We start from the raw sequence: 21,613 nt of genomic DNA on the forward strand, positions 1-21,613 counted from the left end.
TATGATATATTTAGTAGTTTGAAGCTTGACTAATTGTAATATTATCTCAAATTACTTTAAATAAACATTAGTATGGTTTTTTCGATGAAACACACACTGAACTAAATCACCCCGCATCAAATTTTAATGTCCAAACATCATCTCTTTTATTTTATGATATATTTAGTAGTTTGAAGCTTGATATTATGATCAAACATGATTGAGAGAAAACAAGTGTAGCTTAGTGTTCAATGTGACATTTTTTGCTTACATCATATTGGTTAGGAAATATGAGGCTATTTGCTTAGGGAGTCCAAATTGCCCCCACTTCCACTATAACCCACTTCTAGTTTTCCAAATCGTTCTCGGACATTACATACCGTGATGCCGTGAAAATCCTAGAGTATCGTCACTAAAACCAGTGGAATTTGTGATTCATGTGTATGTCAAATCGCCATTAAACGCACTTTTTGGAGGTTGTACAGATATGATTTGATGATTGTCTATAGGCCGGACTTAGGTCATGTAGGTCATAGGAAAGTTGTTGAGTGATGATTGAAAACTAATTTTATTACTAGGAAATGCTAATAATGTTTTCATAATTTGACTTTCGTAATAGCAAACCAAAAACTGGGACTAATTTAAAAAAATAAAAAAGGCAAAAGATTACGGTGTGACTTTATTGGTCAAGCTGGCGCCGGAAGTCCACTCCGGGACGCGATCCCACTACTGCTTACCGCGGAGACTTTTAGCTGCTGGTTTTCACCCCTCGCTCGGTTCATCTCTCTTTAGCCAACCTGAATGCATCGGGCTCCCCCATTGCACCCATATTGACGGTTAGCTTAGTGCGGACGTCCCGTCAACATGGACTTACCCGGCACACAGTGGATCCCAACCTCAAATCAGCCCGTAATCCGACTCGTGAGTAGCCACGTTACAGGTGATGCCAAGCACCCAGTCGAAAGTCACCAAACGATGAATGGTACAATTTTCCCCGTTACGACTCGTACAACTTTCATTCATACCGACCAAAGCAGTAACGAATGAACCTTCAGCGTGTTCTAAAAATAGATCGCACAAAGCGTTCATTCATGTTGACTTCACGACCACTATCGTAGCAATGAAGGGGAAATAGGTCTTCGAATATGAAAAGGTGTAATAAAAAACGCACACACCGTTCACTGAATGTGAAACTATTCGCTCAATCAATCGTATATCTACCGTAGTGCAATCCGAACCTCAGAATCAGTTTGACCACAATAATTATCAGCTGAAAACCGCTCAAAGTGACTGCAAATAATTCAACCGCAAATCGACATCCTTATCGAGTCCCGGTGGTTCGGCATTTCACGGCTCAACAGCTTTGCTGACAGCTGCTGATTAATTGAATTCGTATGAGAACAAAGCATCCGTCAAGTGTGCTTCAGCTGTTTTGTACATGATAACGCGGCTTCGAACAGAGAAAATGCCCCTTCAATTTTGCGCAAATTTGAACTTTATGTTCACTGAGAGTGAAGACTTTTTGGAACGCTACCGATTGGCAAAAAAGGCTGGATTCAGCGCAGTTGAAGGTGTATTTCCACCGGATCACGTAAGCGTCGCCGATGTGGCAAAGGTTCGTGACGAGACTGGACTCAAACAGGTCCTGATAAACATCGCAACCGGTATGTGTTATGTTTCAATGAGGAAAAAGAATGTTACGAGTACGCGGATTTTGATTTTCAGGTAACGTTCCTAATGGACAGTTTGGATGTGCTGCTCTTCCAGGGCAGGAGGTCGCGTTCAGGGAAAATTTGAAACGAACAGTTGAATGCGCCAAGGCTTTACGATGTGAGAAGTAGGTATTCACTGATAAGGGTTGGTAGTGTAGTATTGATTTAGAGATGAGTTTGTTTTTATTGTAGTGTCTATCAAGTTTGTTTACCTTACGCGATATGAAATTAGCAGTAGGAGAAAAGTGGCGTGATCTTGAGTTCAGATTTTTCCTTTTCATCAGATTTGTCACAGGCATCGGTGGTTCAGTGGTAGAATGCTCGCCTGCCACGCGGGCGGCCCGGGTTCGATTCCCGGCCGATGCAACTTCCTTTTTTTCATTCTATTGAGTTAAATTTTTAGTCCATAACGATTCTTTTTATTATTTCGAAGCATGTTGTTAATTCGATGAAGGCACCGATTTGAGAGGATAATTTTGACACTTTTTTAATGTTTTTACTTTGAGATATTATAAATTTATTCATTTTTACATTTTTACAATAATAATCAACAGGCTGGATCTATGCCCTAATGATATTTAAATTTGTTAAAATAATCTTAAAATTACGCTTAATAGTCTCCCTACACAAGTTGAAGTCAAAGCCCTCTGCAATTCTCATAAATAGTCTGAGCAGACCAGATATCCTACCGTACGTCGCATAATTTGTACGCCGGACCGGTATGCGCAGGATATTTTGGTTCCGCAGGCTTCTAGGAGGCACTTGCAGGTGGAATGAGCTGAGCAATGCGGGACACTCAGTTCTCTCCGTCAGGACATCAGATACAAACAAAGCACGGGCGACATTGCGGCGAACAGCTAAGGTGTCTAAATTAATTAGATGGCATCTACTTTCATAGCTGGGTAGCCGGAACGGATCCCTCCACGGCAAACGTCGAAGAGAAAAGCGCACAAACCTGCGCTGTATAGCTTCAATTCTGTCGACACCATTTATGGTGTAGTATGGACTCCAAACTTGACAACCATACTCAAGAGTCGAACGCACCAGCGAGCAGTATAAAGACTTCAAGCAATAGATGTTATTGAAATCTCTACCGATTCGGATCAAAAGGCCCAAGCTTCTAGAAGCTTTGCCAACAATATACGACATGTGCTGCTGGAACGATAGTTTGCTGTCTAGAAACACACCTAGATCTTTGACACAGTTAGTTCTCTCGATAAAAGTTCCCGAGAGTTTATAGTCGAACAAGATCGGTTCCTTTTCTCTTGTATAAGTAATGATGGCACATTTACTTGGGTTCACCTTCATGCGATTAACACTACACCATTCGGCAAAGCTGTCCAACTGTTGATGAAGTAGGCAGGCATCGGCGGTCGAATTGATTAGGGAGTAAATTTTCACATCGTCGGCGAACGACAAGCGCGGAGAATTCAGCTTAAAATTGACGTCATTGATGTACAGGAGGAAAACCAACGGTCCCAGGTGGCTGCCTTGAGGAATCCCAGATGGAACATCGAATTCGCGTGAGGAATGGTCACCAATTTTTACTGCTAGCTGACGATCGATGAGATATGACCGCAGCCAACTAATTATGCTACCGCCAAACCCCAAATTCTCCATTTTAGAAATCGCAATTTCGTGATAGATGCTGTCAAACGCTGCTGTTAGATCAAAATATATCGCATCTGTTTGTTTGGCGCTGTTAAAACCTTCCGTTATATAGGCCGTGAAAGACAACATATTAGTTACAGTAGATCTCTTAGGCAGCGTTGCCAATATTCCAGTTTAAACTGGATTCTTCCAGTCTTTTTTTCTCGATCCAGTCATCCAGTTGAACCCTAAAATCATCCAGTTTTTTGGAATATCGTCCAGTTTTATCCAGTTTTTTATATGTTTGCTCTAGTTTTACCCATTTTTTGTGAAATAAGTTTACAACGATACATATTATCTCTCCCTCCACCTTCCTATCCCTTGAGCAATTTTATTTTTTAACATTTATCGTTCGACCTTGAGTCGATCTCTCTTTTCTTACATAGTCAACTCACTGTTACTTACACTTCCGAATTCAATACGGGCAGCATGCAATGCGTGTGGTGTAAATTACTGTTTTTCAGTCGTGTTCCATCTACCTCATGAACTTCTGCGACAGGTGAGGTTGTAATTTGGTTCTTCCCATTTTCTTGAATTCGTCTTATCTTATTCAACAGCTTACCCAAGAAGCAAAGAGCTATACTGTGTTTTGATTAATATAAATATCAGATGTTCTAGGTCCTCCAAATCCTATTAAAGTTCAGAAGGTCATAGAGTAAACGGTCTCCATTGACTTTAATTGATATGGATATAAAACCTAAGTAACCTTGCTTCCGTCTACATCAAATGAATATTAGTTTCTCATGGTCACTCAGAGGAATTTTAGTTCTAAATATCATGAATTTCATACATAAATAGTACTATGCATATTTTTTCAAAAATACTTTCTCGACTAAGAGGAAATATTTAAAGATACCTCATTTTGATCTTGATACCAAAAAATATTGAGAGAAATAGCTAAAACGCTCAATAGCTCACTACCAAAATTTGATAATTCCAATACCAAAGTAATACTTGAGCAGTGTTGTTTTGGCATTGAATGTGCTTATTCGAGTATTGAAACAATATTGTGGGAAGTTGTTCATGGTATTTTTCTTTGGTATTTTACCTCGTATCTCATGCTAATCCGTACCTTTTCGATGTATCGAACTATTCGCGGGTTTGTGACGATCTTCTATCAACGATTTTATGGACATGAAGCGATAAATACGAGACTCTTCATGTTTTGCCCAAAATAAAACCGTCTCTTAAATATTATTTCACAGTAAATACAGTTACAGTTTTATGAACTACACATAAATACGTGCCCCCGTGGCCGAGTTCGATTCCCGTTCTGGTCGGGGGAATTTTTCTTCATAGAAATTCCCTCCAACTTGCATTGTGGTCACACATGTATTTTAGAACTTGCCACTCAGAATGCATTTAAGACGTGTTATTGGCATAGAGAAATAAAAAAATGACGCAAGTAATACTACGTTGAGACGGCGAAGTTCCTCTAGGAACGTTATTGCCATTTAAGAAGAAGATATAAATACTACACGAAGCTTCAAAGAAAATTCTATTTCTCAAGCATTGGAATGGGTAAAAAAATCATTTTAGATAAATCATAGTCGATCTTCCAAAAATAAAACGGTTTTACAGATCCAGTTTTCTTCCAGTTTTTTTAAGAGTAATCTTCCAGTTTTTTGAAAAATATTATTGGCAACCCTGCTCTTAGGCATAAATCCATGTTGATCCTCAACAATGTAATGCTGGCAGAAATTGAAGATCGGCTCCAAGACGACAAGCTCGAGCAGTTTGGCGACCGAGACGCTTTGAGTTTTTTCATAGCTGATAGTATCATTGGCTCATCAATCTCGATATGGGAGCAGATCCAATTTGTTCCGGTGTTATCATCTCCTCCGAGGACACGCTTCCAAATTTATCAGCAAAAAGGTCACATATCGATTGTGTGTCAGAACTCCAGCGCCCGTTGTACTCCATCGCAGTAGGTAGACCGAACTCAATCCTTTGTTCGTTTACGACCTTCCAAAATGACTTAGGATTTGAGCTCAGTTTCCGCTGCATGTTGTTAATGTAATTTCGATAACACAACTGGCTCATACGTTTATATGCATGGTTTAGTTGCCGATAATAGTTTCTTAGTGATACGGTTCGATGCTTGGCAAATCGACGTAATGCAGCTGTCTTGGTAGTTTTCATCTGACGTAATTCCCTAGTCTGCCAAGGAGTATGAGAATGCTCTGAAGTAATTCGCTTTGGTGTATGCCTGTCAATAGCATAGTTCACAATATTGGAGAACGTTTGAACTGCAGTATCTACATCGTCACTGTTTAAAACATCTTCCCAATCAATAGTAGACAAGACGTTAGAAGTGGCGTTATAGTTAGCGTTTTTGAAGTCGTAGTATACTGCAGTCGCAGTTTTGCGGAATTGATTTGAAGCACAGATTTCCAAAGCAAGGTGCAAAGGAGGATGATGAGGAACAATTTTAACTAATGGAGCAGCTGCAGCAGAAATAACAGGAGCTGAGTCAGCATTGCTAACGAAACAGAGATCTAGAATTCTACCATTGTTGTTCTCGACGTGGTTGATCTGTTGGAGAAGGCTGGTACTATATGAATCTAACAGAGAGACTGTGCTCGTTGATAGCGTGGAATGATTGGCGTCCGGGTACAGAAATCCAAACCTCGGGGGTTTCCATTAAACTCCAGGTAAATTAAAATCACCGATTATCACCATTTCATCCATCGGTTTTTGTCTGGAGCGCACTGTTGCGATCGAATCCGTATGAACGGTCATCAAAGCTACATCACGAACGCTGTCTGGTGGTATATAAACTGCACACAGGAAAAGTGAGGGATCAAGCACCTTAATTTCAACCCACACTTGTTCGATGCTTTGCCAAGAGTCATTTGGAGCGAAGCAGTACTCCACCTCCAGAAGTTTTCGAACTGTTTAACTGACAGCGAAAACATCGTAGCTCTTATCAAATACCTGAGTGGATGTTGTACGATCGTTTAACCAAGTTTCGGTGAGAACAATAATGTCGTAACATTGATCAGAACTGGCCAGCAAATAATCCCTAATGGTACTATTTATGCCCCCAACGTTTTGGTAGTACACGTCTAGAGTTAAAAGATGGCGATTTCTGCTATGTGGGTGAGTGCCAACAGCCACCGAATCACGATTGTCTCCTAGATTGTCGACGGTAGTGAATGAATTTCAAATACTTTTACATAAACTCGACAAAAAATAGAGGAGCAAGGTAAATTTTGCAGCGAATTTTGAAAAGGTGTAATTCCGTGTTGAATGAGCACCTGGAGTTAAAATGTACAACGTTTTGAATCATTCATTTGATTTATAGAACGTTTCAGTAAGACCTTTTACTACAAAAATATTTTGAACTGTATGAAAAATGAATATTTCATGGAATAATGATCGCACAACAAATCGATGGACAGTTCGGAAACATGAAAACAACATCTATACAAGGTACTAGAGATGGGCAAATCAGCTCATTATGGTGAGCAGCTCAAAGCCGTTCAGCTCATACAAGTGAACTGATCATATGGTACAGTTCTTCAGCTCAGTATTTTTTTTCGGTTTTTAGCACAATTGCATCAGATTTACATTTTAATATTAGGCTGTCAAAAAAGTTCTGCGGTATTTTTTTTTGAGTTTTCATTTGTTCATAAAATTAGTTACAATCATCTGTTTTAAGTCAAATATGCGCCGTTTTGTTCGATGACTTGTTCCCAACGAGATGTCAACTTCATAATACCCCTGTTATAGAAGCTCGCTTCCTTATTGGCAAAAAACTCGGATAGCCAATTTTCACAGGCCTCTTTTGTGGCTAGCTTCTGACTACCTAGCTCGTTCGCTATGGACAAAAACAGGTGGTAGTCACTTGGTGCAAGGTCCGGACTATACGGCGGATGCAAAAGAACCTCCCATCCGAGCTCCCGGAGCTTCTGGCGCGTCACCAAAGAAGTGTGTGACCTGGCGTTGTCCTGATGGAAGACAATGCGGCCTCTGTTTATCAAAGATGGCCTCTTCTTCATGAGTGCTACCTTCAAGCGGTCCAGTTGTTGGCAGTACAGGTCCGAATTGAGCGTTTGGCCATAGGGAAGCAGCTCATAATAGATTATTCCTTGACAATCCCACCAAACTTACAGCAGAACCTTCCTGGCCGTTAATGAGGGCATGGCCACCGTCTGAGCCGCTTCAGCGGGATTCGACCACGACCGTTTGCGTTTGCGGAAATACCGCAGGACTTTTTTGACAGCCTAATATATAAAAATCTAGTGTCACGATGTTCGTGGTCGAACTCCTACGAGACGGCTTGACCGATTTTGATGAAATTATGCGCAAAAAATTTGGTAAGCATGAGAATAGGTTGTAAACTATATACGATACCGCTATGATACCGATTAATATATATTTAATACCGAATAGGGTGGCACTATCCAGAAATAAAAAATCTGATTTTTTTTCTTTAATTTTGCTTCAAACAATTCATATAATCACAAATCCTATACCCTATACCCTATTTTTAATCATGATTGTAGTATTGTTGTATTAACAATATTCAAATAATTTAACCGTAGTCCGTTTCTCAAGCAGAACGAATTTATTCATGTTGTTAAATGACAGAAGGCGCTACGCTCGCTACATCGAACTTTCATCCACACATTCGCAACTGACCTCACTTCGTGTAAAGTCGGGCGTATCGCTGGCGGGCAGAAAGTATTTTTGGATAGGCACAACGAATTATTGAAATACTTTAAATCACACTTGCTCGGTTTACAACAAAATGACAAACACGCTATAGTCATTAGTTCTGATAAAACACCTGATGGAGAGCAAGTGTGTAATTTCAATGCGCAAGCGGTGCTAGAATCAACAAAGGCGAATGTACAGTAACGCGAGAAATTGTGAATCGAGAAAAAAACCATAATCTGGAGTTCATCGTTGACGCACATCGTTCATACGACTCTGTCCATGTTCTTCTTCAATGGCACATTTTTAGTTTGGTTAGTGGACAAAATCGATAGGCCCCGAAGAAATCGATAGTGTAATTTCCTTAGAAATTCCAGATATGTCTACTGATCAACTACTAACCCGTATTCTGAGATCCGATCGAGTCAGAATTACCCGTTCGACTCCGTCGACTTACGTCCAATTGAGTCGTGCAAATGTGTCAACCTTGACACACAATACGACATAGCCAACATTGAGCCCCGTGTTCCATTTATGTGAACCAAAAATGGTTATGTGGAATAAAAACCCTCTCAAAACAAAAATTTTAAATGAAAAATTAGCTCTACACATCGAATGTGTTCTATGTAAAAAAGTAATACATTCTCTACAAGTGGGGGAAAATCTTGAACGAAAATTGTTTCTGGTGATGACTTTATATTATAGATGAAGTTTTGGTGGAAATGTAAAGAAAATTTATAGAAAAAAAAAGTTAGGGTCAGGACTGTGTCTTCTATGTAACAGGAGTACCGGTAAGTTTCTTCGTTTTTCTTTAAAAAATTAATGCTTTATTCTGCAAAAATGGTTACAAATTTAATATTCAAAGTATAACCCATCGCTATTCACAACTTTCTCCCATCTTTCTGGCAACTCACGGATCTCTTTGCGGAAATAATTGACCGGTTTGTCGGCTAACCACGAATCGATCCAATTTTTGACCTTGACAAAATTGGAGAAGTGCTGGTCAACCAAGCCATGTTGTATTGATCGAAAAAGGTAGTAATCGGACGGAGAATAAGGCGGGTGGGATAGGACCTCCCATTTCAACGTTTCCAAGTATGTTTTGACTGGTTTCGCGACATGCGGCCGAGCATTGTCGTGCTGCAAAATAACTTTATCATGTCTTTGCTCGTATTGTGGCCGTTTTTCCTTCAGTGCACGGCTCAAATACATCAATTGTCGTCGGTAGAGGTCCTCCGTGGTGGTTCATTCGGTTTTAGCAGCTCATAGTACACCACACCCAGCTGGTCTCACCAAATAGACAGCATAACCTTCTGGCCGTGAATATTCCGCGCGGCCGTCGATGTTGATGCATGACCAAGGCATCCATACGTTGCCCGACGTTCGCACGTGAAAAAACGGCATTCGACGTCTCGTGGCTTCAATTCATACGGTACCCAATGTCCTATCTTTCGAATCATTCCTACTCCAAGTGTATCTGCAAGTTCTTGTTGCGTTTGTGACGGATCTTGATCGAGTAAAGAATCCAAGTCTTCATTTTCAAACTTTTTTGGCGGTCCGAAACGTTCTTCGTCTTCCAAGTCAAAATTATCACTTTTAAACCGTGCAAACCACGTCTGATACGTTCGCTCAGTTGGAGCATGGTCACCATAAACTTCCGCCAAAATACGATGACCTTCCGCAGCTATTTTCCTCATACTGAAGTAATGAAGTAACACTCCCCACAAAAACTCTCTCGTTGGTACAAAATTCGACATATTCGAAGCGGCAAAAAACTATGTTGTTTACGCTTCAACTTTTTGGCATATACTGAAAAAGACGCGCAATGACAGTAGCTTTCCAACGAATGTCTGGAAATTTGATTCACTGGAATAATAATCAAGTTACGCCATCTGGTGCAAAACCGAATAAACTTACCGGTACACCTAATAACTCAAAAACGAAAATGTTATGTGAAAAATTTTTTTTAAAAAATGGCGCTCTTTGTCCAAATACTATGAAAACAATAAAAAACGAATACAATCAATAATAATGAATCGGTCTAGTAGTTCAAAAGTTATAAATTTTTGAGGGAAGGCATTTTTGAAAAAAAAAGAGGAAAAAGATGATTTAAAAAAAAATTGAAAAATACGGGTCTAATGTTTTGCGATAAAGAACAAAACCACCACTTTTCACGAAAATCTGAGAATGTATATATAAAAATGTATATATAAAAATCTCGTGTCATGATGTTCGTGGTCGAACTCCTCCGAAACGGCTCGACCGATTTTCATAAAATTATACACAAAATACTTGGTACGCGTGAGAGAATTAGTCGTGAGCTATATAAGATACCGAGAGAATACCGATTACCGTATATTCAATACCGATTAAGGTGGACCAAAAAAAATTTAATATTTATTCGTATTTTTTTCTTAAATATGGCTTCAAAAATACATCTGACTCAAAATTTTCACCCCCATCCCCTACTTTCAATCCCGAATCCCAATCAGAATAAATATTCTAATACATTGCATTCTTTTTTTAACGCGATTTTCTTACGTGATTGTATTTTACGCGATTTTTTACGCAATAATCTGTCGCGTAAAAAAAGAATTCAGTTGTTATGTAATTAAATCGCCATTCGTTTTTCAAACAGAACGAATTTGTTTACATTGTTAAAAGACATATGACGTCCGCTTCATAGAACTTTAATTCACACATGCGCAAGTATTTTATCAATCCGCCTAAAGCCAGGCGTATCGCCGACGAACTGAGTGGCAATCTCTGCAATATGCGTGACCACAGAGTAAGTCAGAAGAAATTTTTTTGAGGAAAATCCCCCGGCCGTTCTGAATGGATAACACGGATATCGCATAAGCACTAAAGATCCCACCACAGGTACTTCATTTATCATGAAATTCATTACTCATTTTGAAATAATATTCATGAACATGTGATTAGAGTAGACGAAACAAACAAGAGAGTTTACCCGATGTATTTTTATGTGTGTCGTATGATAATTTGATACAACGTCGTTCTACGATATTGTGAGCTGTACTAAAAATTCATGGTCAACATATACGCAAAAGTAGAGAGCAAACTACTGCAATTTCTACGACTCAATCAACAAAAGCGGTGTGAGGAAGAATACATTCACTTGAGGGACGCTATCATGAGCAACGCTGACACAACTTTTTCTATTGTTAGACCAACACGCAAAGAGTTGTCCTGACATTACAGTAGGTGTGTTCAAACAAAAAAATGAAGTCTTTAGTGAACTTCATTACACGTATTCGGTTCTACACATTGCTGGATTATTTTGGTTGAATTGCAAAGGCGAGAATTATCTCATACGCACATTTTCAGTTAGGTTCAACAACTACTCTCCTGTATTCTGAAATCCGATTGAGTCAGAATTATCCGCAATATTGCATTCTGTAATCCGTTCGACTCAAGTCCAATCGGATTGTGCAAATGTGGCAACCTTGCTACGCAATTCGGCAGCTTCATGTCCCATTTCTGTGGAACGAATTGGGAATGAGTTATGGAGTTTTAAATCAATCGGTTTCCGTAATATGGGTGATTGTTCGACATTGCTACCACACACATGGTTCATGGCCCATGCGGTAATTTGAAACGTTTATCGCCATGCTGGCAGATGGAAAATGTACAAAGCGTTTTCCTGCAGATTTCACCAACAACGCGTTCACAAGCGTAGGCCGATGTATCGAACATCGGAGACATATTGATAATGACGGACAACTATTCACAAATACCAGAGACACAGACATTGACAATCTTTGGGTAGTGCGATATTTGCTCAGCTGAGCAAAATGCTTATATTAAATTTAAGTTCTGCAGTTCGGTGAAGAGCAATATATACATTTGCAAGTCCGTTAATATGGCTGTTCAGAATGCCGAAGTGAATACTCCTCAATTGAATGACAACGACGAAATAATACGCTACCCAATTATCCGATACATCGTTTCTAATAAAGTTGTCTGATGTATCATTGGTTTCCCAATTCATGAAAGGATTCTAGCAATTATAAATTTACCGTTCATCTTGAAAACGGAAAACGCGTCAACAATATAGCAACTGATGGAAATTAATATGATTTTATTTTTGTTTAAATTTTCTACAAATCGTTATCGTCATTCTTTCGTTTTTTTTTTAATTTTTTTACTAGTTAGCTTTTATTTAACACCAATTATATTATATTTATCCAATTTGATATCTCGATCATCTAAAACGGTTCAGTGTTTGAAAAGTCATGAATTTAAAAAAAAACATTTTTGGGAAAAAGTGGAAATAATTGATTTTTCGAGCCACCCTAAGATGGAAATGGTCATCCTCACGAAAAAATAAAAAAATACGGGTCTAACGTTTTGTAATAAAGAACAAAATTACCACTTTTCACGAAAATCTGAGTACCACTATATCGGTTTGCCATGGAATGGCTGTATACGGAAATACAATAACTAAGCTACAGGGTGGGCCATTTAAAGTGGAAGGATTTGTTTTTGCAATAGCAAAGTAAAGAAGTGGAATTTAAAAATTTTTTTTTTGAAATTCATTTATTTTGGTCCAAGGAGATTTGTTCTAACTACTTTTTGATTGTGATATCTCGTAAATGACCGCCTCTGGCCTTGACCGCAAAATGTGCCCTTTTTTCGGCATTTTCCATCACTTTGCCCAATGTTTCGGCCGATATGGCAGCAATTTCTTGTCGGATATTGTCTTTCAGCGCAGCCAGGGTCCTTGGTTTACCAGTGTATACCTTGGATTTTAAATATCCCCATAAAAAAAAGTCAGGAGGCGTCAAATCAGGTGATCTCGGTGGCCAGTCATAATCGCCGTTTTTCGATATTAATCTTCCGGGGAACATTTCGCGCAATAATTTGGTCGTGGCAGCCGCTGTATGGCATGTAGCGCCGTCCTGTTGGAACCAGTAATTGTCCAATTCATTTTCACGAACAAATGGCAATAAAAAATCGGTTTCATTGTCCGATAACGCTCCCCATTCACTGTTACCGTTGCTCCATTTTCGTTTTCAAAGAAGTACGGGCCGATGACTTTATCGGCATAAATGCCACACCACACCGTAACTTTTTGGTCGTAAAGAGGTTGCGTTTCGATGAATTGAGGGTTTTCAGTAGCATAAAACCGACAATTTTGTTTATTCACTCCTCCATTCAAGTTGAAATGCGCCTCATCAGACATTATGATTTTTTGCCAAAAGCCACGTTCATTTTTGGCCATTTCGATGGTCCATTTCGCAAAATCAAGTCGACGTGGTAAGTCAGATGGGTTAAGTTGTTGAGCCATTTGAATTTTATACGGAAACATTTTCAAATCAACACGAATTATGCGTCGGAGAGTGGTTCGAGCGATGCCTAACTCTTGCGAACGATGGCGACCTGATGTCGATGGAGTCTCTGCAACACTGGCTCGAACGGCATCAATATTCTCGTCGAAACGTCTTGGTCGTTGTCTGGACAGATGACTGGCATTACCAACACTACCAGACGATATGAATTTGGCATAAAATCGACGTATAGTGTTGTCCCCAGGCGATGTTTTAACTTTATTTTTATTGACGTAGGACTACGTCTAACCGGAAGATATAGGGGGTGAAATGGAAATCTAGGAACTGAACAAGTAGGAAAAAATGCAAGATTTGGAACGCTTATAACTCGAGCATTTCACAATAGATCGCAAAGGTTTTTGCATCAATTGATAGGAAATATATCTACGCATCTATCATAACGAATAACATTTCATTTTTCTTGAGATAAATAATTGAATAATTGTGAAATATCAAGCATTGTCAAAATGCACTATGTGCCCATTTTTGATTGGTCCATTTTGTGCTCCTCAAATCATTTCGACCAAAACGGGCAACCAGAGCAGCAGCGAAATAGAATGAAGCACGATCGGAAGGAAAAAGAAAAAAATGAACGAAACATTGGCCGCAGTCACACACATGCGTAATTCTCGAGCCAGCCAGTCAGCTTAAAAATCCCCGCTTCGCTGCCATAACGATTCATTCTTTGTGTGGACACCGACTGGACAACATCGTTGCTGGACGAGCTGGACGGCGAGGGATCGAGTGCCTTTCTCAAGGCAAGAGGGCGGAGGTGGTAGCGCTGGAGTAGAGTAATAGAGTAGAGTAGAGTTTTCAAAGGGCCTTTCTCAAGGCTAGAGACGAATGAACTGCAAAAGTTTAAAGTCTCTATAATACAATACCTTCCTTCCTTCTTTCCGTAACGATCATTCTCATTCAAACCGTACACCACATCGGTTCGCATCACAACAAATCAACAAACCAACCCAAGCAGCCATGTCTGGACATGGTAAAGGAGGAAAAGTGAAGGGAAAGGCAAAATCCCGCTCGAACCGTGTTGATCTGGAGTTCCCCGCAAGGGTAGCTAGGCCGAGCGCGTTAGTACCAGTGCACCAGTCCACCTAGCCGGCGTTATATAGTTTCGGCCGCCGAAGTGATCGAGTTAGCTAGCAAAGCTGCTCGCGACGATAAGAGAACTCGCATTCGGAACAGAACACATTCGGTTCGATGGACATCAAGACAACAGGCAATTGCAGCGAGTGGCGAGTGGCAAACGCAATCGCAAAACGGCATCAGGTAGCAGAAGAAAAAAGTTTGTTCTTTATACAAACTGCTTTGGTGGCAAATCCAGAACAAGGCGGCATCGAGGGCGTTCGAAATGGTTTTTTTCAAAACCACGAGTACTAAGTTTTCTAAATTGGAACCATTCCATAAAACAAGGCGCTTTTCAGGGCCATTAAACCTCCCAAAAAAGAGTTTAGGAAATACAGTTCAATGCTTTCTAAAACAATATCCAAAAAAAAAATAAAACACAAATTGATTTTTTCATAATTTGTTTGCCAGGATATGATGAATATGTGAATTTGGCAGTTGCCTTGGGCTTATTGATTTTCATCAATTATTTAATTGCTTCTAGATTGAAAGTACAGTAATTTACACTTATCTCGACATTTAGCTAATTGGACGGACCTGTAATGCGACATATTTAGTTGGACATTTTTGTAAACATAGAGTTCGGGGTCCAAATTATGACCCCACATTGAAAGTCGACACTGTACCACTGTCATCGCAAATGTTCAATTACAGGTTAAAATTACCTCCAATCCGATACTGAGTGGTGGTAACGCGACGTGCCATTGAATGTAATTTACTGTAAAATATGTCACACGCTGGAGGGGAAGAAATTTTCCAACTGTGAAAGCTGTGGCGAGTGGCAAATGCAATCGCTAAACAGAAAGGTTTAGCCCGACAAGATGGGGATATCGAGTGATAACAAAACAATAAACTCTTTAGATTGAAGATAATTTTGTGATCCTGAAAAGGACCCTTTTTAGCCTGCATGTGAATCCAACGAGCGAACAAATCGTAATGAATGTATTTTCTTCTTCTTATTTTTGGCTTTAAGAGGGTTTAAACTTTTCAGTTCATTCGCCTCTGGCTCGAATGTATTTTTTTGCCATCGCTCCCTTTTAACGCTCATTCGTTCGTCTCGTTGGACTCGCCCCTCTGGCTGAGTCTGCCGATTTGTCTCTATCCTGTGAGTACACACTCAGTACAGTACAGTACAGTACACACGCTAGAGTATAAAACACGCGGACCCCAAAAAAATATCTTATTTTCTTTCAAACCGTAAACCCGTGTGGTTGTACGGCATCGGCATCGTGGACGTAACAAAGGAGGACAAGTTAAGGGAAAGGCAAAGTCTCACTCGAACCGTGCAGGTCTCCAGTTCCCTGTTGGTCGCATTCACTGATTGCTCCGCAAGGGTAACTAGGCCGAACGGATTGGTGCCGGAGCACCAGTATACCTAACAGCGATTATAGAGTTTCGGCCGTCGGAGTGCTCGAGTTGGCTTGCAAAGCTGCTCACGACAATCAGAAAACCCGCATCAAGAACAGAGCAGCTTCGGTTCGGCGCTCATCAAGGCAACAATTAGTTTCAGCGAGTGGCAAACGCAATCGCAAAACTGCAGCAGGTAGAAGAAGGAAAAAGTTTGTCTATACAGACTGCTTTGGTGGCAAAAGCAGCCACCATAAACCACGGCGCTTTTCAGGGCCATTAAACCTTTCAAAAAAGAGTTTACGAAATACAGTTTAATGCTTTCTAAAACAATATCCAAAATAATAATAAAACACAAATTGATTTTTTCATAATTTGTTTGCCAGGATATGATGAGTATGAGAATTTGGCAGTTGTTCTGAGTTTATTGATGGTTGGGGACTTTCCCGATTATTCAATTTTCACCAATTCTTAAATTGCTTCTAGATTGAAAGTACAGTAATTTATATTTAGCTCAACATTTAGCAAATTGGATGAACCTGTAATGCGACATTTTTGTAAACATAGAGTTCGGGGTCCAAATTATGCTCCCACATTGAAAGTCGACACTGTACCACTGTCATCGGAAATGTTCAATTACAGGTTAAAATCGCCTCCAATGCGACACTGAGTGGCGCTTCGGCACGTCGCATTAAATGTAATTTACTGAACAATATGTCACAATCTGGATGGGAAGAAATTTTCCAACTGTGAAAGCTGTGGCGAGTGGCAAACGCAATAGCTAAACAGGAAGGTTTAACCGAACAAGATGGGAATATCGAGTGATAACAAAAACACAACACCAAAGGTTCTTTTCAGAACCATCAACATATTCATAAAGAGTAAACAGTAGACTAATCCATTTTTCAGGTAGATAGGTAGGTATTCACGTAGGAGAAGAAAATAAAACAATATATTTAAAATATATATTTAACAAAAGCTGTCCCCTTTGTATAGTCCTACGTCACTCCGGTTATGTCCCCGACATTACCCACCCGTCTTTTTTTCCACGCACGTTTAGTTAACACAATTGAGAAGTTATTTTGAATGTACAGCTGAACAATTTCAGCGCGTTGTTTAGGTGTGTATTGTTCCATGGTTAAAATTGTACTGAAATGACGCTTCCAACGCGGTATGACATTTGTTAATCTGACATCTCTGTCAAAAGTTATGGGGTTGCCAGATGCTTCCACTTTAAATGGCCCACCCTGTATATGTATTCGAACAAAAATCAATTTTCAGACACTTTTGAACAATACGCTCCTGACAAATAGTCCTGATCCGTATAATTTGACTCCCGAGTCTCTTTCAGAATCCACATCATGGCCGGAAAACTAACCACGCCAGCTTCAGCCGAACACGATGCAACCTATCTAAACAACTTGGAGTATGCAGCGACCATTCTAGAGCAAAACAAATTACTCGGTGTTATTGAGCCCATCAATAAGTATGCTGTCCCTGGATACTATCTCGCATGTTACGAGAAAGGTAACAAGATTAAATTCCATATTCTCACTAGTCATAATCAATCTCTATTTCCCTTCAATCCAGCAATCCAAATGATTCAGGAGGTGAATAGTCCTTGCTTGAAACTAATGTTCGACATCTTCCATGCCCAGCACATACGGGGTGACATCACGACTGCCATCAAATCATATGCCCCTCACATTGGGCACGTCCAGCTGGCACAAGTTCCCAACCGCAATGAACCGAACACCGATGGGGAACTGAACTATCCGTACGTGTTGGATACCCTTGCGAGGAACGGGTACAACAATTGGGTTGGATGTGAGTATAAACCCAAAGCTGGGACGGTGGAAGGTCTTGGATGGCTGCGGGACTTTGGCTACTGGAAGTGATAGTCGATATTGACAGTGACATTCGCTGGGAGAGTTAATGGTAAAACAAACACAAATGGTTTAAATTTTTAACAAAGTTCAATAAAAAGTTGTTGATAGAATTATGTTTGATGTAGTAGTGATGTTTTTGAACTCTTTTAAAATGTGTGCCTCTCGAGCAGATTGGAGTCAATTCAAGTGTAACAACGTGTTCGATCACTTGCAACACTAGAGATGGTTATCAAGGAAAGCGAGTTCGATGATTCGCTCAGCTACGCTTTGCTTCGTGGAGATATGGGCGGAATTTGGGACACCGGGAAGGACGAGCGAATGATGGATGGAACTATGGATCCGGAGCTTATTCAACGAGCCAAGGAACGTACAATTCGCGCCCAACTAAATTCAGCCGATGGGGACACTTGCGAGGTTCATGACCAATTTTATCGCGATCATAAACTATTGCTAGTATTGTTCCGTGCGTTGGCCGTGATGCCGATTCTTCGATCAGCTCCCGGAAGGATTACATTCAACTGGAAATCGATTGCTTCGATCTATGCGTATTGTTTTTACGCAGTTAGTAGTGTGATTGTACTGATTGTGGGTTATGAAAGAATCAAATTTCTGCAACAAACCAAAAAGTTCGATGAATACATTTACGGGATTCTGTTTGTTATCTTCCTAGTGCCACATTTCTGGATCCCTTTCGTTGGATGGGGTGTCGCAAAGCATGTTGCTGTGTATAAAACAATGTGGGGTGCATTTCAAGTTCGTTATTATCGTGTCACTGGAACGAACCTTCAGTTTCCTCACTTGAAGATTCTCATCGTTATATTTTCCGTCGGTTGTCTGGTTTGTGCTATCGTGTTTCTTCTATCGTTGAGTCTCCTGCTGGAAGGATTCACACTCTGGCACACCTCAGCCTATTATCATATCATCACTATGCTCAACATGAACAGTTCCCTCTGGTACATCAACTGCCGAGGAATACGAGTGGCTTCCTCTAGTTTATCCGATCGCTTCAGCAAAGATGTTGCTATCGAGTGCACTGCCGCAATGATATCACAATATCGGTTTCTCTGGCTGAACCTTAGCGAGTTGTTGCAATCCCTCGGGAATGCTTACGCTCGAACGTATTCTACATATTGCTTGTTTATGTTCGTGAACATTACGATCGCCGTGTATGGAGCACTATCGGAAGTCATCGACAATGGATTTGGGTTCTCCTTCAAAGAGATTGGGTTGATCGTCGACACTATATATTGCTCGATTTTACTGTTCATCTTTTGTGACTGTTCACACAATGCTACCCTGCAGGTCGCCCAAGGCGTCCAAGACACACTGCTGGGTATTAATTTGTTAAAAGTTGACCAGCCAACGCAGAAGGAAATCGACCTATTCGTTCGAGCTATTGAGATGAACCCTGCCATTGTGAGTTTGAAAGGATACGCTGAGGTCAATCGAGAATTGCTTACCGCTGTGGGTTTGCATTGCAATGTAGATCCAGTGATGTTAATAATATGTATTTTAATTTTTTCAGAGTATTGCTACGATCACCATCTACTTGGTGGTTCTTTTGCAGTTCAAGTTGTCACTGATTTCCCAGCAAATGCCGTCTGACCTACTGGCGAATGTGAAGCAATTGCAGAAAAGGAATTGAATACTCACTAAACAATGTCAGGAGCTGATGAAATGCCGATAGGTTTCAGGTTGATAGATCTCACCGAAGGCGATATTGTTTCTCTAACGTTTGTATTCAGTTTCGCTGAAAAAATATTTACGTAAATTGAATTGGTAAATTGAGTAGAATGTTCATATTCGGAGAATGGTTAACCATTTTTTTCATTCAACTTGAAACACACTAATGCAATAAAAACTGACAAGAAATCAAACACATTGTTCCTTTCCACTGAAGTTATTTGTACACCCAAAATTGATTTTTTGGCACATGTTATGGCCAATCCGGATTTATTACATTAAATGAGTTGAAAAATAACAGAAAATGTTCTACTCCCCAATACATGTATATCATTTGTATAATATATATATATGCTAGAGCCAATATGAGCGAGCGAAACAGAAAACACATTTAAATGAAAGCATATGAAAGATTTTCGTATAGTAACTACACGGCCAAGACAGAGAAAGATATATTCTCGTTCATGTTCTTCTTTATCCTCTTAGAAAACACTTTCCAACTTCATGTTATGATGAGGTGTAATATTATTACACCACGCTATTGGATAGCGTGGTCGTGTGAAATAAAGGATGTCACATCAAATTGCATCACGGAAAAACGCTGTAGAAATTTAATTTTTAGGAATTATATCTTCTGCTTTCGCTTATAATCAGATAAGAGTGTGTAGATCACGTTGGCCATGCTTCACTGTCAATTTTTCGTAAATTTGGAAAAATGTCGTCGAACGAAAAAGAGCGTCGTGAATTAATCCTGCGCACTCATTTCGAGAATCCGGAGTTGTCACATCGGGACATCGGTAAGATGCTGGGAATCGTCCAATCCACGGTCAGCAGAGTACTAAAACGATACTTCGAGAACCTAACCATCGACCGGAAGGTGAAGAACGGCAAAAATGGATGCTCCGTCAGTGGAAAAGATCACAAGCGCGTAGTTAAGCAGTTTAGGCGTGATCCGAGAAGTTTGGTCCGGGATGTCGCCAATAAGCTGAATTTGTCAAGTTCATTCGTCCAGCGGACCAAGCAGCGGGAGGGCCTGCGTACATACAAAGTTCAGAAGGCTCCTAACCGCGACGAAAGGCAAAACATGGTGGGGAAGACGCGAGCCCGGAAGCTGTACACCGAAATGCTGACGAAGCCGCATTGCCTGGTAATGGACGACGAAATCTACGTCAAAGCGGACTTTCGTCAGCTGCCGGGCCTGTTGTTCTTCTCCGCAGAGGACAAATTCAGCGTTCCGGAGGAGATTCGCAAGCAGAAACTATCCAAGTTTGCCAAAAAGTACATGGTGTCGCAAGCGATCTGCTCTTGCGGAAAGCGGAGCGCCCCCTTCGTGATGAGCGGCACGGTAAACGGACAGGTTTACCTTAAGGAGTACCTACAGAAGCGCTTACTACCACTATTGAAGCAGCACGAGGGCCCGACCATCTTCTGGCCGGATCTCGCTTCGTGCCACTATTCAAAGGACGTGTTGGAGTGGTACGAAGCCAACGGGGTCACCTTCGTGCCAAAGGAAATGAACCCGCCCAACGCGCCGGAACTTCGCCCAATAGAGAAATATTGGGCGATTATGAAGCAGGCCCTCCGGAAGAACCCAAAAGTTGTCAAATCGAAGGCGGACTTCAAGAGAAAATGGATTTCTGTTCAAAACAAAACTACAACCTGACGTTGTACAGAACCTTATGGACGGGGTAAAGAGGAAGCTGCGAGCATACGGGCTTGGGCTCGAAGTATGAATAAAAAGAAAATGCCAAAAGTTGTTTAATAGTTTTTATTTTACTGTCTAAAATTTTCAAAAGAATCGGTCTACTGGGCGAATTTCTACAGCGTTTTTTCCGTGATGCAATTTTATGTGACACACCCTTTAGCTTTGTATTCCAGCCGGCCTTGGTTCGATCTCCATTAGCGTCGAATGGACTTTTTTTTTAAAATGAAATGAGAAAAGAAAACAGAAAGAGATGTCTGCTCGCATACATACAAACCATGTTTAAGCTTTTAAAACATTATTTGCGCATTTGACCCTCCAGCACACGAAATGGCATCATTTCTGCCAAAAAAGAAATAATTTCAGCCAACGCTAGTTTGGGTGTATATAGTTTACAGCATAAATAACCCCAAACCGGTAAATATGTTTTTGCTTACCTAATCCAATATTCACAAACAAAAAATACTTTCGTCTTGTAAATTATCTTCGTCGGGTAACTTGAGGGGC

At 40.4% G+C, this 21,613-nt stretch overlaps 3 protein-coding genes and 1 non-coding gene across 5 annotated transcripts in view; all 4 read left to right on the top strand.

The window, feature by feature from the left end:
- The window catches only part of LOC129762780 (L-dopachrome tautomerase yellow-f), a 403,523-nt gene that overhangs the window by 276,503 nt on the left and 105,407 nt on the right, over nucleotides 1–21,613 (top strand). The gene's annotated exons all lie outside the window — the stretch shown is intronic.
- On the top strand, nucleotides 1,185–17,834 carry LOC129762783 (putative hydroxypyruvate isomerase). Its single transcript, XM_055761321.1, has 4 exons — nucleotides 1,185–1,643; nucleotides 1,705–1,816; nucleotides 17,184–17,359; nucleotides 17,423–17,834. The coding sequence occupies exons 1-4, from the start codon at nucleotides 1,418–1,420 to the stop codon at nucleotides 17,728–17,730; spliced, it is 822 nt and encodes a 273-aa protein (XP_055617296.1). The 5' UTR covers nucleotides 1,185–1,417; the 3' UTR covers nucleotides 17,731–17,834.
- Nucleotides 1,987–2,057, top strand: Trnag-gcc (transfer RNA glycine (anticodon GCC)). The gene has a single exon. It is a non-coding gene; the product is annotated as a tRNA-Gly (tRNA).
- On the top strand, nucleotides 17,926–19,845 carry LOC129762779 (gustatory and odorant receptor 22-like). Its single transcript, XM_055761313.1, has 2 exons — nucleotides 17,926–19,185; nucleotides 19,247–19,845. The coding sequence occupies exons 1-2, from the start codon at nucleotides 17,944–17,946 to the stop codon at nucleotides 19,364–19,366; spliced, it is 1,362 nt and encodes a 453-aa protein (XP_055617288.1). The 5' UTR covers nucleotides 17,926–17,943; the 3' UTR covers nucleotides 19,367–19,845.

This window comes from Toxorhynchites rutilus, chromosome 1, assembly GCF_029784135.1.
Source record: "Toxorhynchites rutilus septentrionalis strain SRP chromosome 1, ASM2978413v1, whole genome shotgun sequence".
Classification (NCBI taxonomy): Eukaryota; Metazoa; Arthropoda; class Insecta; order Diptera; family Culicidae; genus Toxorhynchites; species Toxorhynchites rutilus.

Bases quoted from the DNA above. Each gene is read 5' to 3' on its own strand.
- LOC129762783 (XM_055761321.1), top strand. From the start codon at position 1,418: ATGATAACGCGGCTTCGAACAGAGAAAATGCCCCTTCAATTTTGCGCA. The intron at 1,817-17,183 runs GTAGGTATTCAC...AGTCTCTTTCAG, and splicing joins AAGGCTTTACGATGTGAGAA to AATCCACATCATGGCCGGAA. The intron at 17,360-17,422 runs GTAACAAGATTA...CCTTCAATCCAG, and splicing joins TCTCGCATGTTACGAGAAAG to CAATCCAAATGATTCAGGAG.
- LOC129762779 (XM_055761313.1), top strand. From the start codon at position 17,944: ATGGTTATCAAGGAAAGCGAGTTCGATGATTCGCTCAGCTACGCTTTG. The intron at 19,186-19,246 runs GTGGGTTTGCAT...TAATTTTTTCAG, and splicing joins ATCGAGAATTGCTTACCGCT to AGTATTGCTACGATCACCAT.